General features: G+C 35.0%; 1 protein-coding gene across 1 annotated transcript in view; it reads right to left on the bottom strand.

Annotated features, from left to right (window-relative positions):
- Window positions 1-1569: 1569 nt before the first annotated feature.
- IGF1 (insulin like growth factor 1) overlaps window positions 1570-17260 on the bottom strand; it is a 47112-nt gene continuing 31421 nt past the window's right edge. The window contains exons 3-4 of the mRNA XM_005150439.2: window positions 9307-9488; window positions 1570-1990 (exon numbers count right to left, since the gene is read on the bottom strand). Coding sequence (XP_005150496.1) covers window positions 1931-1990; window positions 9307-9488 — 242 coding nt within the window. The 3' untranslated portion in view covers window positions 1570-1930. The remainder of the gene's footprint in view (window positions 1991-9306; window positions 9489-17260) is intronic.

Here is a 17260-nt window from a genome sequence, read left to right as displayed (position 1 = left end):
TATTTGTTGGACTTTTAAGACCTAATTTTCCTGCCTGTTTTATGAGAAACTACTTGAGTAACTGTAAAATATTCAGCCTTCAGGGATTCTTCTCTTGTGTTTTAATTAATAGTTAAGTCATCTGCTCCCATGGATGTAGTAGAAAGAAAGGCAGATTTGAGCCTTTAAGAAGAGATACTTTCTTTACAGCTCTGATCCAACATCTCCCTAATTGCTCCATTTTCTCTGCCATCATTGAGGCTGATCAGGGATACTTCATCTCTTGTCTGTGCTTGCCATGTGCAGGGATTTTTTTTGGGAAAAAGATTGAGTAGAACCATGTTGCAGCTTTGGACAGGGTGGAGCAGTGAATTCTCCCCTGCCTTCTCTTCCACTCTTGCACCAATAAATTTATTGCTCACCTTGGAACATTTGGCTACTTATCACTCCTTACTGCATGGCTGATCCAGCACTGAGTTGACTTATGAACTGGAGCGTAGGACACAGTGCTATTCAAGGTAGAATCAGTGCAGTACCTATCAAGGTTACATGGCAGAGATAATCTAGAAATATGTCTCCCACAAGAGTGCATGAAAGGTTATTGTAACAGTTTGAAGGACATTCTGGTTCATCTCTTCTTGAGGGCTCTTTCTACACTGTAAGTTGGTGATTAGATTAGCTTTTGTGATTTACAGGATGATGCAGCAGCCTAATTAACAGTCAATTTAGTCACATCTGATTGTGGGAAGAGTTAAAATGACAGAGACTAAAGTCCTGATGGATTACCCTTTAAAGTAATTTGAGGGTTGTTTCTCAAATTGTCTTCTCTGGGCCTAGGCATCTACGAATTTTTGTTCCACATAACTGCAAATGAAAACACCACCATTCAAACATCTAACAGAAGCTAGGTATCTGACTTTTCTTTTGAAGATGGGAAACTTATTTCAGTGGTGGAATCTGAAGCCATTTTAGTTCATTTAAACTGAATATTGTTTAAACTGTTTTGTTATTTGATCTTTGGCTTGATCTTTTGATATTTGCTTTTGCTTATTACCATTTTGGCCAGACCCTTTCATGTAACAAACTATAAAATAGCACCGTTGTACTATAAAACAGAGATTTTTACATACTGTTTGATATATGTGTATTACTGATATGCTAAATTTTACATACTGCATTATATGGAGGAAGAAAGAAGTTACCTATACTGTTGCAAAATAATTACCTGGAAGAATCATTAATGGTTTGAGAGCCTATGTATGCTTTAACTGCTTTTAGAAATCTTTTGTCTCACAAATTGCAATAACTCGCATCTTTGCAAGAGAAGGAAAAATAAAACTGTCTTTAAACAAATGCATCTATAACCCATATTCTGTCAAAAAGCCACAGATGGAATTAATGGATGTTTAAAACGGTATATGTTACCTTACTGCTGCTGTTACTGGGAATGTCAAACTGTGCAAATATGAAGGGGTAGACAAACAATGTTATCAGACACGGTAAAACAAACAGCCTGTTGCTTGTATAGAAGTGCAAATAAAATAAAAACACCACTTAGACAAGGCTGATGAATGACTCCAGCAGCCTGTGTTCATAGGTTAATTTAGTGCAATTGGATCCATCAAAGGCCCATAAATTTGTAGGCTTTTGAGGGGCACAGGACTTTAAGAGATTTTGTGCAGGACATTTAAAACAGATTAACAAACAGTAATATATCAACCACAGAATTTTTTAGCTCTGGGCTTGTTAAAATGTTCTGTTCTCTAAAGACTTAGTATTGGAATGTTTAGTTGCATTGTTCACTGGGAGAATGCCCATTGGTTGAGATTGCATCAAGCTTATTAAACCATAGGGTTTTTTTAAGTCTTCCAATGCTTAACAAATAATTTATTTACAACAAAGTATCCTGCAGATGGCACATCCATTCTTCTTTCTTGTGGACGGCATGTTCTTACATTCTGTAGTTTCTGTTTCCTGTGTTCCCTCTACTTGTATTCTTCAAATGCACTTCCTGAAGGTGTAGAGAAAAAAAATTATTCCAGATAGGTTTTAATGCACTCTATGAAACCTTTATTAGTGGGAAAAATAGTAACAATGAATGAAGAAAGCAGGTATTCCTTGACTCATCTGCACTGTTTTGTTCCTCATGGCAACAACAGTTATCCTGAATGCTGGAATTGTTAGAGCCTTTTTGCCAGTTCACAGAAAACATAACCATACAAAACTTCTGTACACTAAATTCCTTGTTCTCCTAGACATAAACATTTTGATTGCTGTCATTGTTGATCTTGGCAGAAGAAACATCTACATACTGGAACCTGAATGGGCTTAAGCATACAGTGGGTACCAAAGATTTTCTTTCCTTCAGAACAAGGACATTTGCAAGCAGGATGTGCAGGGGCCAGGGAACTTCAGAGTTGCAACTGCAGGATTTATGGAGCCCCCTGGGCTTTGGTACCCCGTGGTCAGAGGTTTGCAAAATTGCTGAGTAGGACTCTCTTACCTACATTTTGCGTAAATCACATACTAGATGTGTAAGGTTTTTGTTGGATAAGGCCTTTAGGAGGATAAAAGGTGTGGGTTCACTGCAGGAGCTGCAGCCAAATAATTTGTATTTTCAAAAAGAGACCGGATGATGTGCCAGGCAAATCAAAACGGCTTTGAAATGAATAATGCACTGTTCACTGTCGTTTCATGCATAGGCAATTTTCCAGCAACAGTGCTGGGTGTGGTATGTATCTTTGAGTTTGATTCCATATTTGCCATGCTGGTAAATATTACATGTTCCCAAATCTTTGCACATTTTGTACCAGACTAGAGGCAGAATTGTTAAGTGACAATCTTCATCAGAAGTTAAATTCTTAGTTAGCTGAAATAATTCCTGTTGTCCTCAGAGAAGCCAGAAATAAAACCATGTCCCTGAGAAAGATGAGGTATGTGTATGCATCTTTACCACTGCATTATCTGCTATTTAAGCATGGAAAAAAAAAGGAAATGTGATCTCTAAAATGTATAAAATAATGAATTTTTTGCCTGTTTTCTAATGGGCAGAAAGAAAATGGAAGCTGATTTGGTGCATTACAATAGTTTTTAAAATGATTGCCTCCATAAAATACTGTTCTGTATCTAAATTTCCCATTTTCCTCCAGTATCTATCAAACATAAGTCAGAAATTTGGAAAGGATCACAAAACTTGAGCTCACATAGAGCAATTTTCACTGGTTTGATTGCGTTCTGATGGATATGGGTTGAATTATTCTTTTCAGAATATAAAAAAACCTCAACAAGCAGTACTAGCAATTGTTAACTATACTACCAACAAATAAAAACATTGAGCCAAACTAATGTTTATCATCACTGACAAGCCAAATTTGTTAATAGCAAAGTATTCATAATGAAAAAATGTCTTTGTTAGGAACCTGACATTCTGGATGTTATTACTGTAAATGCAATACTAAATGAAGATGAGGTTAACCATCTAGTCACTACTCCTGTGTTCAGTAAGATATTGGCTTGTTTTCGTCAAGTTTTGCTAATACTGCTGTAGAACAGCTTCTTTAACATGGATCAAGTACAGAAACAGAAATGTCAACAGAATTCTGCTTATACATACATTGAAATAGCTTTTGCTGTTTCATTGGCTGTTTCTCTTCCAACTTTTTGAAAACTACCTTTTTTGTCTTTAGTTTTCCCTAAGTTGTATGTAAGTTTCACCTTGAAGTACGTATTCTGAATGAAACCTCCAGTTTTCACTGATTTTCACTATAATCATCATTGCTGCACTTCACAGGAGTCTACCACTGTTAATGATCCTGCCTTGTGTTACAAATGCTTATATTAGTAATAATGAACTAAAAAATCAGGAATTCCTTATCTGCACTGTTTTTTCCTCATGGCAAGAAAACAAAACATCCTCCTCAGTGCTGTCTCTAGGTTCTTTGACAAGAGTTTACCAGCATAAAGGAATAGTAATATGCTATATTTTATTTGAAAAAAGTCTTACATATTTAAATGCTGCACACTCATGACCTATAAAATGGACAGTGAGAGCCTTATTATGAAACAACAGCCATTTTGCATTACAGTGGCTTAAACTGAAAATTAACTATATGTTTCCCAAACAAAAATATAAATTCTCTCCACTGCTGTTGTGGTCTGACTTTAAAATGGATTTATTATCCAAAGAAAGCCAATAGTAAGATGCAGCAGGGTTTCAGTTATAGCTTTTAATACTGACATTTAGCTTTGAGATAAGGGGATGATGGTATGCTATTTTAAAACACTTCCTTCTCTGGAACTAGTATTTTGATGAACTACAAAGAGGTGGCAGTGATGGTGGCAGTAGTAATATACATGCCAGAAAATGCTTTGACTCTCTTGACAGGTTTTTTCAAGTATGCAGTGTTGAGACCATTGGAAAAAAAATCAAGAAATGTGAATGCCTGAGTCAGGTTCTCAGACCTGCGTTTGCACTGGTCTAAAAACGTTTGCATCATTTCTCAAGTCTTTGAAAAAATGGCAATTAGAAATTAAATTGATATCTGTGATGCTTATTTCATTATCAGATACTCTTAGCTGATACTCAGACCCATACAAAGACATAATCATTGTAAGATGACATGCAAAATGTCGACTTTGCATTAGCTAGTTAATGAACAGAGAAGCAAAGACCTTAACCTATCACCTTAAGGATGGCTCTCTGAAAACAACCCAGTCTTAAAGTAAGGACAACTATCTCAGGGATAGTAAATGTCATTAACTGAGATGGAGGGGTATTGGGAAGCATGCAGCAGCGTTCTTATCCTGTTAGGATGGACATTCAAACCTCATATTGGCATTAAAAGATCTTTTGCTTTATTGGAAATAAGTGGAAAGCCTAATGTTTGGAATAACAGGCATGACATCTTAGCTATGAATTCTCTGGGGTCTCTTTGAAAGCTTTTTAGTTCTGTGGGCAGTGTGACCAGTAACATAATAACAAGACTGTAAAGTAAGCAATGGGAAGAAATAATTTTCTGAAGTGAAAAGGCCAACTTCTATCTGTTACGCCTAAAGTTTCTCTCATTGGCTTGGTAATGTGGCATGGCTGTAATAGAAATTAGGATTAGTGCCACTGTGCATATTTTGGCCTGTAATTGTATCTGTGACTTGATACTGAACCAATTACAAAATAGCCTGGGAATCATAGAAAGATTAATGAGAAATAATGCAACTCCTTTTCCTATTTCTTAGTGGCATTTTATTAAACTAAAAATATTAACATATTTTCCCTCTCTCTCTTAGTCCCACGTAGTATTTATTTAGATTTTGAATAGATGAAATACGAAAAGGATTTTTGAGAAAATCCACTTACTTTATTCTGTTAATACTCTGTTGATATATAGTTATGTGTATTTTCCACATATTAGGCTTAAAGAAGAATAAGGACTAAAAATCAGGGGAAGAGAAAAAAATATATCAAGATCCAACCCTAACTATTCTATGTATACCTTTCACATTCTTTTGCTTGGAGTGCAAGTGAATGGCATGCACTATGGGTTTTTTGCTTTCCCTCTTGTTTATTTACTGGACTTTAAAATCAGCCTTACCAGTGTTCACATTCGTGTAACAATTTTCAAGATACCCTGCAGCCCAGAATTAGTAAGAACTTTGTGCCACTGGTTCTGTGAAACTGCTTCATTCATAAAGCTCACAGATTTCCCTCACAAACAGAATTGTTGTGGAAATAGCTCAGTTCATTCCTTTGCTTGAACGGAGAGCAATTGTTTTTCCAAGTTCTATTCACTAGTTTTTCAAATTGCTGTTAAAACTTCATTCACTTAAGGGTAAATAGACTAAACATTTATTAGCATTTCTCAGAAGAGAAAAAAGTGAATGGAAGAAAAGCTAGATGGAACTGTGTACACTGAGGACATAAGTTTAATTCCTCTTCTTTCTCCAGTTTTGCAGTTTAAAACGTTTCTAACTGCAATTGAGGTAGAATTTTATAATTCTTTATAATTTATAATTTATTATGTGGTTGATTACTTTCTGTTTTTTATCAGTTCTGGCAAATGAATACCTAAGTATCTCATATTTCAGTAAGAATTTTACTGAAAGCTTTCACCAGTTTTCAAATAACAAGCAAGTAAACAAAACAGGCTTCGGATGAACATAATTGATGAATGATCAGTAAATGTGTGAACAACAGATCCTGCAGGTTGGTTGGATTTTTTCTTGATTTATTTTTTTTGTGACCCTGTTAATACCTCTAAGTATATAATAACAATGTATTTAATTTTTATTTTTAATATACTTTTATATGTATTTGTGAATACAGGTCTTGGAACAGGACAAATAATGGTTCTGTAGAGAAAGAAATATTCAGAGGTTTAGCTACAATCAAAACTCTACATATACAGTCTCTGTAATGGGCCTTATAGCAGCAAATAGGCATTTTGTGGGTTCCCAGCCCACATCAATCGTTCAGTGTCTGGCCCTCGTCATTCAGATTCGTGCATGTAGTGTAGCAACATTTGTTTGTAATGCAGTGACTAAAGATCAGCATTAATATAACCTATAAAAGAAAGAACAGCCCTGCTCCATTGAGATAAATTATTCTACCAAATAGTGCACAGGACAAATCATCCACTCAAGGAACTGGAAAAGTATACCACTTACAAAAACACTTACACCAAAACCCAGATCCTGGATTTGTGGATTAAAATGGTTATGAGCAGATGTCAAATAAAAACAACATTAGAAGTATGAAGGGTGTAAGCATCTGATTGTGCATGAAATCTGAGAGTAACTGTAGATACTATATATTTCACTTAATCCTGCCTTACATCTTGTACCTGAATAAGAAAATATTAAAGAGGTCATATATATTCATTTTAGATGTATAAGATACATATGTCATACATAACATAATATGAAGAGACAATATTCTAAGGCAGAAAAAAAATTGCTCAACTGAAAAATAACTTTAATATAATTATTTTTTAATCAAAATCAGTGACATGCTGTGAATTAGCTAAATGCATTCGTATTGTGGGAGCCTATCCAAGGAAGAAAGTATGAACATAGTATTGTCTGTTTTAATGGAGGCATGTACAGCTGACTGCAAAAAGAAAGAAAGGAGGAAAAAATAATTATATTTCATGTAGTTATTTTCAACATGTACTGGAGCTTTTCCAGATAGAGCTATGCTTAGTGAATTCTGTTTCCCTTCTCATCCTCTCCCTGTATTTTCCTTCTATCTATTATAAAAATGTATTATAGTTTCTCCTGCCCTTTCTATATTTTTGTTTCTTCAATCTAATTCCCTCCATGCACAGATATTAATGAAAATTTCAGTTTGTTTTTCCCATCAGATTTTTGATATTTTATTGCCAAATTCCCACCAAGAAGCATTTGTGATTTTTCTGCTTCTGTTCGTCTCTCTCCTCCTTTTCACATACATCTTCTTTGAAGGTGTTAGGATTTTTAAATTCTATTATTTTTTTAATTTTGTTTTTTCTCCCCTTTTCTCAAAATCTTGTCTTTTCTGTGTGATACATCATGGTTCATGTTTCTTATCTTCTCAGGCTCTTTCATCCAATTCTCTCCCTTTTCTTTTCCTCTGCTCTTCATTGTCCTTTTACTGCCCTTTTCACCTCTTGATTTTTTTCTCCATTTAATTTCCTGGATGATTTCTTCTGCAGCTAGACTCTCTCAATTACTACATGCTCTAATTTTTTTCTTCTTCCAGTATCCCCACTTGAGCATTACCTCCCCTGCTGCTGCAGAAAGATGCAAGGCCTTTCTTCTGCTCCTTCCTGTTCATAAGAAAAGAGTTTTCTTGACTACCTTCTGGGAAAAGGACAGCTGCCTGAAGAACAGTGACATCATTCCTTAGCTCTCCAAGGAAATTGGTGTGGAGATCCATCAGAAAGCTGGCAGGTATCTTGTCTCCTTTTGCTTGAAGTTACAGAATGTTTTACCCATCACCTTAGCAACAAGTATGGGAAGGAGCACACAGATTATGGGCCAAGCCTTTTTTTTTTCTTTTTCTGCAAGCCTCAAATATGTGTGTGCCCAGACAGAAATAAACCACAGGGTTTTCTCTTCTATAGTTAAGCTCTCCCTGAAGAAGACTTCACTTGGTGTGTGTGCCTTTTGAGATGTTCATGGCTAAGGTGATACTTCCAAGAAAGAATCATGTAGCCACTACTTTAAAAAGTTGAAAACTTTTGAGGAAGAGGTGGAAGGATTCCATTCTATGGATTGATTTATGGAAAAGAAATGGATGGTGGAATGATTACAATTGTTCTTTACAATTAGATAATATTAAGGAAATAAGTATATGGTGCTGATTTCTTGACTTTCTGTGAAGTCTTATAAATTCACTCAATTCTGTTTTGCATAATTTCAGGATTGGGGCCAGTGTATACGTAGGACAGACAGGGTCAACAGCAACAAAATATATCACTTGAGGCTTACAGCAGATGAATGATAACATGTAAAACAGATGTTCAGAACTCAAACAGGAGAGATAGTTGGACGTGAGCTTAATGGTGGCTTAGACTAAAATGAGTTTTCTGAGCTATAGGCTGTGATGAGGAGAGATGAGATTTAACTACATATATATACAGTATATCTAGTATGACAAGAACAAAAATCTGAATACCCTGTGCTCCACACCAATGAATATTTGAAGTGCTTGCAGAATATACATATAAAATATTATATAGTTAAAATGAAGTGTGTAATGATTGCAGTGCGTATCCGGTTAATTTAGTTTTGTTAATTAAATCAATAAAGCCAAAATAACAAGGAAAAAGAAAATAGAACGTTTTCATTTACATGCAAAATTAATAGCAGAAAAGCTGTTTTTTCCCTCTTGATCACTCACACTACCTCTTCCTGACAAGGCAGATGAGTGGGGAGGTTTTGGATAGATCAGTTGTTAAACATTCAGTGTTTGGTTTCTCTTTTGAAAGAAATCTTAGGTGCTGTTCATGACTGGATGATGTGAGTACTTGTCATTCACTACCCAGGACAAAGCCTCACAACTACTAGCTTAGCAATTCCATGTTTTATTCAGTGTTCTAAGAGATGAGATGAAACATATAATTTCCTACTTATTTCCTACTACAGAAAATATTTTCCAGAACTCCACTAAATCTCTGTGTCCCTAGTAAGCAAAAAAAATCAGTTCACAATGTTAGCAGCCTAGAGACAATTTTACTTCCCTCAAATAGGTAGGTTTGTTGTTTTGTTGGGTTTTTTTGTGATTTTGTTGGGTTTTGTTTTATGGGTCTTTTTTCCCTTTTTTCCTCTCCTTTTTTCCCCAGCTTGGCCTACCTTTTGTGCTTTTGGCATATCAGTGTGGCGCTGAGCACGTACAGAGCGTGCAGATTTAGGTGGCTTTATTGGAGCACAGTACATCTCCAGTCTCCTCAGGTCACAACTCTGGAAGCAGCATTCGTCCACTATTCCCTTGTGGTGTAAGCGTCTACTGCTGGATCCATACCCTGTAGGCTTACCTATTCGAAACACAAATGGAAAATATTTCTGTTAGAAAGCAAATGCAAAGATCTCAGAAGCAGTCATATAAATTGCATTATTTTAACAGAATCACCAATGACAGTTGTAGAAGCTGCCTGCGTGTCTCAGTTCTAAGACCCCGTTCTCAGATACAGCTTTGAAACATATTCCTGGAAATGGCCACCCTTGATCTCTGTGGCTCGTTGCTATTTAAGCATTTGAGCAAAATTATATCTTCTTACAACAATATTATTAAAATATTTTCTTGAACTGTCTTGGCATTGAACATGGAGCAGGAGGAAGTTGAAATCTGGCATTTAGAGGCCTTGCAAAGGAAATTTGCTCTTTAGCTTTCGGATGAAAACTGATTGTTGAGCTGACTGAGGTAGCTGGTGTTTAAAGATCATAGGTCATGCCTGTTCTGTAGGCAAGTATTTTCAAATGAAACATTTACACTGAGCCACTCTGTGAAGTCAGTGTATTCCAAAAGGGAAATGAATACCATATACCACTGCACGGGCTGTAAGACCTGCAAGCACAAAAGCTAGTAGGAATAAGAACTAAAGTAACAAAGTAAACAATGAAATGCAGTAAAAGTAAGAAGATGCTTGATGGAAAAGGTTAAAGAAGAAGGTATTATATTCTATAGCTTTGCAGAAGGTAGGAAATGGGAATGACATAACATGTCCTTTCCTGCATTTTGAGTTTGCACTGGGCATCTGTAGAAACTACTAAACTGGCAGATGTTCGGTATTTTTCACTGAGCTCCAGTAAAGGGTGACATTTTCATTCATAGAACTTCTAAACTTCTCTTTTTCTTTTTCTTTCAGTGATTTATGATTTCTTTAGTAACCATTGCTAACTCTGCTGTCTTATGCAAAGATAGACCCATTATTTCCTAGGCTTGTTTGTGTGTAACCCATGTGAATGTGCAGCTGCCCTGTTATGATCAACTAGAAATGAAGGAACAATAACCTCACAAAAATAAGTAGTTGCTTACTGAATCTATTTTAAAATTCTGGTAGAATTTGGTTTCAGGCAGTAAAATTCTGAAAAGTTTAAATGTTTTGTTTTGACATTTTCAGCATTAAGCATTTCCTTTTACAGAATGAGCCACATTGGTTAAGAACACAAAAATATGGAAAAAAGGAAAGAAAATTGCACCAAGAGCCAAAATATGAAGTAACTCAAATCAGTCATCCCTACCATTTCTTTTTTTTCCTTGCCTTTTTTTTTTTCTCCACTTCAGTTTTATCACTGAGACCAAAAATCTGTTATTCACAGGGCTTGGCAGGAGTTTACGTTTTAAGAAATTACTCAAGCTAGATAAAAGATAAGGATACCAAAAAAAGATGAAAACTCAATTTCTCTTTAGCAAATTATTGCCTTTAATGCTTATACAGCAATTTCTAGGTTAATATCCATATACTTGACCTGCAGTTGTCAATTTGAAGACAACACTGCATTTTACAATTCTCTGTGATTAAAACATATGCCCAGTGGTGAAGAACCCTTGAGGCTTTAATACTTCCATAAATGAAAAGACCTCTAGTGGTAAAGTATGTCTAACATTTTAGCCAGCAATAGAGTCAGCTAGGAGCTAACTATCCCTATGAGCTTGGTAAACCCAGACAACAGGTTTTTAAATGTTCCTTTTTTTCAGAACAATATATTAAACAAAAAGAAAAACGTGCTTATTTAGTATATTGCAATCCACCAAGGGCCTCTATACTGTACATTGTCTGCTAAATTATTTGTTTCATAAGACTAAACAGAAAGGCAAGCCAGGAGTAGATTACAGTAATATTTTGATTTGTCTGTGTGTGTATGTTTTCTGTGTTTCACTGGAAAGTGTTATAAATATTAAGACAGAGATTTGGGGTTTTACTTCCAGACTATTTTCACTCACTAATTCACTGACTGAATTATCATATAAAGTACAAGATACTCCCTGGAGATTTTACTGGTCTGTTAATCAGATTGTCTTAGCCTAATACTTTTAAAATTTAGCAGTTATAAGAAAATGTGGAGTGTCCTTACTGTGTAGGATTTCACATTTTTTATTACTCCTATGTGAGACATGAAAGGGCAAATTCTGTTCGTGGTTATGCAGGTCTAACTCTTCCTAATAGATCCAGCTGAATGTTGAAATCAACAAATAGTTGATGAGTTAAGCTTTTCTTAGTCTGCCAATTTTTCATAAGAAAACATACTAAAAACTCCTGTTCAAGAATTTTCCTTTCAATGGTATTTCATAGCAGCCTAACAAGCATAGACATTTGTTTTATTCCTGTTTTACTATTGGAGACTGCTAATACTAAAAATAAATATGTGCTGTTCATTGGTTAATTTAAAGTGGCTTAGGATGACCTTTCTACCTAGAGAAGAAATTACCTATAAAAAAAAAAAAGATCTATCAATCCAAAGGAAGATTTCAGGATTAGTAATATCTTGCACTTCTAAGAATGTTAACTATGTTAGCTCCTCATGACAGTCATACTGAGTAGATAATGCTACCTCTAAGTGACAAAATTTAGAATCAGCAATATAAAATGTGTTGTCCAGGAACTTCTATGAGTTAACATCAGGACCTGATAAGAAATTTTCCTTTCATGAGCAGCAAGACTATAAATGCCTAATGACTGAAAGCTGCTGTTTTATAGGATCCATTGATATGGGTTATAAAGGAAAAAGTCAAATGAAGTGTAAAGTTTGCAAGGTCTCAAAATTTTGTTGCTTAATATGGTTGACATTTTGCTTTGTTGTGATTAAAGCCAAAGATGAACTGGTTGATAGAGATGGTTGCTTCTTTTTCTTCAATCTTTCATCTCCTAACAATCAACAGTTCTGTCCGATTTGTCTATGTTGAGCCTGTAGCTATACAGCGTTGCTTGCATTATGAACTTTTAATTTAGCTCAGTCATATAATCTGATGTTTTGTTTACTTAATTGCCTTTTATTCAAGGCATAAGGTAAAACAGTGACATGTAATGGGTTATATAGCATTCTATCAGATTATTGCTATCATTTGTTTTACAAAATTTATGACTTATTGTTAAACACAATAATTTCAACAGGATTATATCTGGTTTTTTTACATACATAAAGTAGAGGAACTAGAGCCATCTAATCTAACTTTTAATAACATCACTCCTTTATTTGTACGTGATGTCTTCCCAATAAGTCAAGCAGGAACTTAGACAATTTTTTGTTAGTTGGAATTTGAAAATTCTGATTTTTATTCTTATCTAGTTGCTACTTTGTGTGATTACATGGAAGTTATTTTGCCTCTTAGTGTTTAAATTTAACCACTTATAAAGTTGACAAAGTACCCATGACAAAATAGCCCATGAAGCATTGCATGCCTCAGTAGCAACTTTTCTCCTGCACTATCATATACATAAATAGTTAAAACAAGTCCTGAATCCTGAAATCTTTCAGATGAAAATCTCAGTTTACTTCAAAATTATATTTACAGTAGTCATCTCAAAGACATCTAATGAGTTGGTTTATTTTCTGAAAGAATAATAACTTTATGAAGTAGGATATAATATCTTATAGCTCCTTAAAAAACTGTATGGTAAATTTAACAAGTTTGGAATAGAATCACATTCAGTGATGTTGTCAGCAATAAATCTTGCTGTTTATCTATAAACTTAAATATGTATTATCTGACACACTAAATGCTTAACCTTCATAAAAAGATAGTATTAGTTTGGTGAAGTAAAGGGTTTGATGTTTGGAATGGTTTTGTTATTTTGTTTCCCCAAGGTTTTTGAAGGACTAAAGTGATCCAGTATACTTAAAATATGGATGAAACAGAAAGTGAGAATACAGACAGAGCAAATAAATAGAAAAAAAACAAAGAAAAATATTCTTTCTCAATAATCATGGTTCTGGACTCTATTTCTGAGAAGTATCTGATGTTTAAATTAGTTTTAAGCTACTAGATTTTAGATTGCTGCTGTCCTTGTAAGTCCTGCAGAATACAAAGAAAGGTGCTATCACAAAGATGAGAGAAACACAAGGAGATAGTGCCACTTCTACAGATATTAACAGTATTTGGCCCATTTTCTGGAATGACTGCAGGGTCAGATGGTCCCAGTTCATCAAGTTAACAAAGTATGCACTTAGTTCTGGGCAAATGTTCAAGCTTCTGCATGGTCTGCTGGACTAAGGCACATATTCAACAGTAAGCGCATGCCTGAGTGCTCTCCTACGTAGGGACTGACGTAATCAAACACTTAAGTTAATTTCTAGACTAAAACCCATATTAGTAAATAAATGGCTGGTTGTTTTGCACATTTAATGCCAGTTTTCTGTTTCTTATTTTTTTCTTATGATATTACCTTAAAATACTGACTGATCCTGCTCTGTCAGTATACTGAGCATCCATATAGTTCTTTCTCATTTTTCGGACACAATTTGAGCACTGCCTTCCAGCTGTTATCAAAAAGTCCCATGTATTTACTCAACCTTCAAAGTGCTGCCTGTGGACATGTAACAGCCCTAGGCATTCCTTTTTACTGAGGTACACTGGTCTCCTTGGAGGTTTCTTTCCTTTTTTTTGTCAGTTGCTAGCTCAAAAGAGGTTTCATATCATGTAGGTCAAAGTTCAGTTAATAGAATTTTTGGCTCTCATTTAATCTACTGTACCAAACAGTGTGAATGTTTCTTTCCATGTGCTACAAGCAGATACAAAGCCTAATCACACTGTTCTGATGTCCCCTGAAAGGAGGCCAAGGTACAGAATTCCAATAGTTAAACAGCTGGCTTCTGTACTAACAGTGCTTCCGTCTAAATAATGCAAAGTCAGTGGAGTAATTCAGCAGGGCTTGTTTACACTTTGTTTCTTTGTTCCCCCTGCTTCCCTCCAAAATATCTTACTGGTGCTGCCATTGGTTCTGCTCTACCGATGGTTTCAGTATAAGAAGCACTGGTGTAGGTGGATTATGGATGTTGAACAATCTAGGCATTCTGTGGAGAATTATAATCTATTGTTGTAGCATTAATGTTAGAAAGTACATGAGAAATAGCCCAGGATAAACACAAAGTTAATCTGTTCTTTAGAGGACTATAAGGAGAACTCAGGTAACATATACTGGAGCTTTTATGTGGCTTTTTATATTTGCTGTAGATACTGTTTCTCTAGCCCAGCAGTAGAACCCAAGAATGTAATTTAACTGAGAAAAACATCATAAAACTAGTATTACAGACAATCTTCATCTATAACTGCAACTTTTAAATTTGGAAAGGCTATTGACCTACTACTGTACTATAATATTTTACAGAGAAGCTCAAAGTTTTTCCAGTAAAACATTTGCTGCTGTGTCCAGTTTATAGTATCTGGGTGTATGTAAGAATATTATAAGGCAGTAGGTTGGTCAAACAGAATTTTTCTGTGGCCTGAGCATCAAGGTTGAGAGTTTGTAGTGTTATAGTACAATGTAGTAACTTAACAAGCACATCCTGTACACTAGACCCAGACTGGGAGCTGGTTGGAGTGCTTTTGAGTTGCATGTACTATCTATCTGCCTAATGGTGGCAAGGAGGACTAGGGATGCTGGGTTTGAGATTCATCTTACACAGCTGCACTCTCTGAAAATTAGGGATCTAGTCTAAGATAGTCAAGTCAACAAGCAGGTGTGTCTGGAGATGGGTTTATCCTTGTTTGGAATGCTTTACTTAAAATGAAATTAATACTTGCTCTCTGCAGGAGCCTGTGCTCTTTCATCAACTACAGATAAAGCTACTTGATGTAGCCTTAGCGTATATGCACAACTTCTAGGAAACTGAATTCAAAGAAAATTAATTCCATTTATTGTAATTTGTCCTAAATCACAAAATATATCACTTTTGTAGTACAATGACATTCTCTTTTATTTCCATTTTAACAATTAAATATAATGACACATATTTTTCTAAAAAGCATACCAGCCAGGCTACTGTTTATTTATGTATCTCTATATCTCTTTGACTGTATTCTGTATATCAGGATAGTATCCTTTTCTATTTTTACATTCTAAATGCATGTATATGCAAAATAAGAGATTGTTAATGTCACTTTTCATCTCCTTGTGGTCTTAGACAAATGTTTTCGTGTTATATTTGTAATATTTCTTGAGAGTTCTCTGGAGTTTCTAATTTGTATTTGGAAAATTATGAGTCAATGTTCAATCAGCAGGCAATGTCTGTATTTTGATGCTTCTGTGAACTGCTACAACAAACAAACAAACAACAAATCTTGTGAATTGTTGTACAGAACTGTAACAGAATTGTAACAGAAATACCTCAAGGTTTAAACGTTGCAAACTAGGCAATCTGATTTTAATGTAAATAAGTTGCATGTGTTTTGAAGCCACAATATTTAATATTTAACTTTCATTTTCCTTCAATGTTTTGCTAGTGCCAAAAAATAATTATGCTTAGACTGATTTTTGTTTGTATTCATCAAAATGAGCATATATTAGCATTTATAAATGCTCAATGAATGGATGCTCTAGCTCTGAAGTCTAATTTAATATGCATGAGAATAGAGGATAAGCTTTATCAGTATGCACGAGTAAAATCTTTATGAAAGCATGTGCATTTGTTAATACGGAGATATTTCACTCGAGCTACTGCTTTGTGGAATACTGGGGCACCTTAATTACCGAGTCTAAGGCAAAAGGATGTTTGCTTATTGCTCTGAAGTTCTAGGTAAGAGTGAGAAAACAGGCACTCCATACTGATCTATAAGAGAAAACTATCAAGACTTCACAGAGGTTTTCTTCCTGAATAATTAAGATGTATAAGCTGCACCTTATAAAAAATGAAAACTGTTTTTCATATAGAGAATAAAATAACTATTTTACTTCTTTTAAGTCAGCTGACAAATGCAGATTTATTCCAAAAGGTGCTTTAATTTTTAATTTGTATGTTTACATTTATTTAGTCTGCCACGTAATGTTTTCCTTTAGAAATATGCTTTCAGAAGCACTTTTTCTCTTCATTGAGTATTTAATTGGGAAAAAAAGCTCTTCTTCCCCTAAATTTATTTCCAAAGTACAGCACTTGTAACAATTTCCTCTCACATATAGTTGCACTGTATCTGCCCTTTTATGGAATGGCTGCTTTGGAGGCCTTTAAGTATACTAAACATACAATAAAACCATTATGCTTCATACGGTAGTTCCTCAGCCAGTTGCAACGTGTGAAGAGAAAGACCTGTATTTTTGTGAGTGTTGAGCTGGGAATGACAAAGAAATTTCAGAGTAAAAAAAATTAGAAAGAGTGAGAAACAATATAATGTATTATTTTACACCAGTTCAGTGCTCTAGAGGGTGAAACTCATGCCAACCTAGCACAATTTACAAGCCTACGTCAGATTCCAGGGCTGGAAAGTGCCAGATGCTGCCAAAAATATATATATTTTGGCAAGGTAAATGCTTTGCTGGAAAGAAACTCACTATTGCAAGAATAGCCAGGTTTATCAGGATTTAGGACAAGATAATTAGAAACCAGAAGAACCAGTAGATCATTGTTACATTTGAATGTTGCCCCCTATAGTGCATCAAGGATGACAACAGTAATAGAGTCATCCATCCATAATGAGAATACATTCTCTCTTCTTCTTGTATATGTAGTTAGTGCTTATCCTTGTGTGTGGTGTGGAAGGGTGATCAATCATAAGACCTTCCATACCCTTCTTACCTCATAGTAAATATAAACCTGCCTTTTATTTGGATTACCAAATTAATAACAATCCCAAACCATAACTGAGTGAAATCAT

Source organism: Melopsittacus undulatus, chromosome 5 (assembly GCF_012275295.1).
Source record: "Melopsittacus undulatus isolate bMelUnd1 chromosome 5, bMelUnd1.mat.Z, whole genome shotgun sequence".
Classification (NCBI taxonomy): Eukaryota; Metazoa; Chordata; class Aves; order Psittaciformes; family Psittaculidae; genus Melopsittacus; species Melopsittacus undulatus.
The sequence above is the reverse complement of the archived record's forward strand: the minus strand, read 5'-3'. Positions and strand labels throughout refer to the sequence as shown.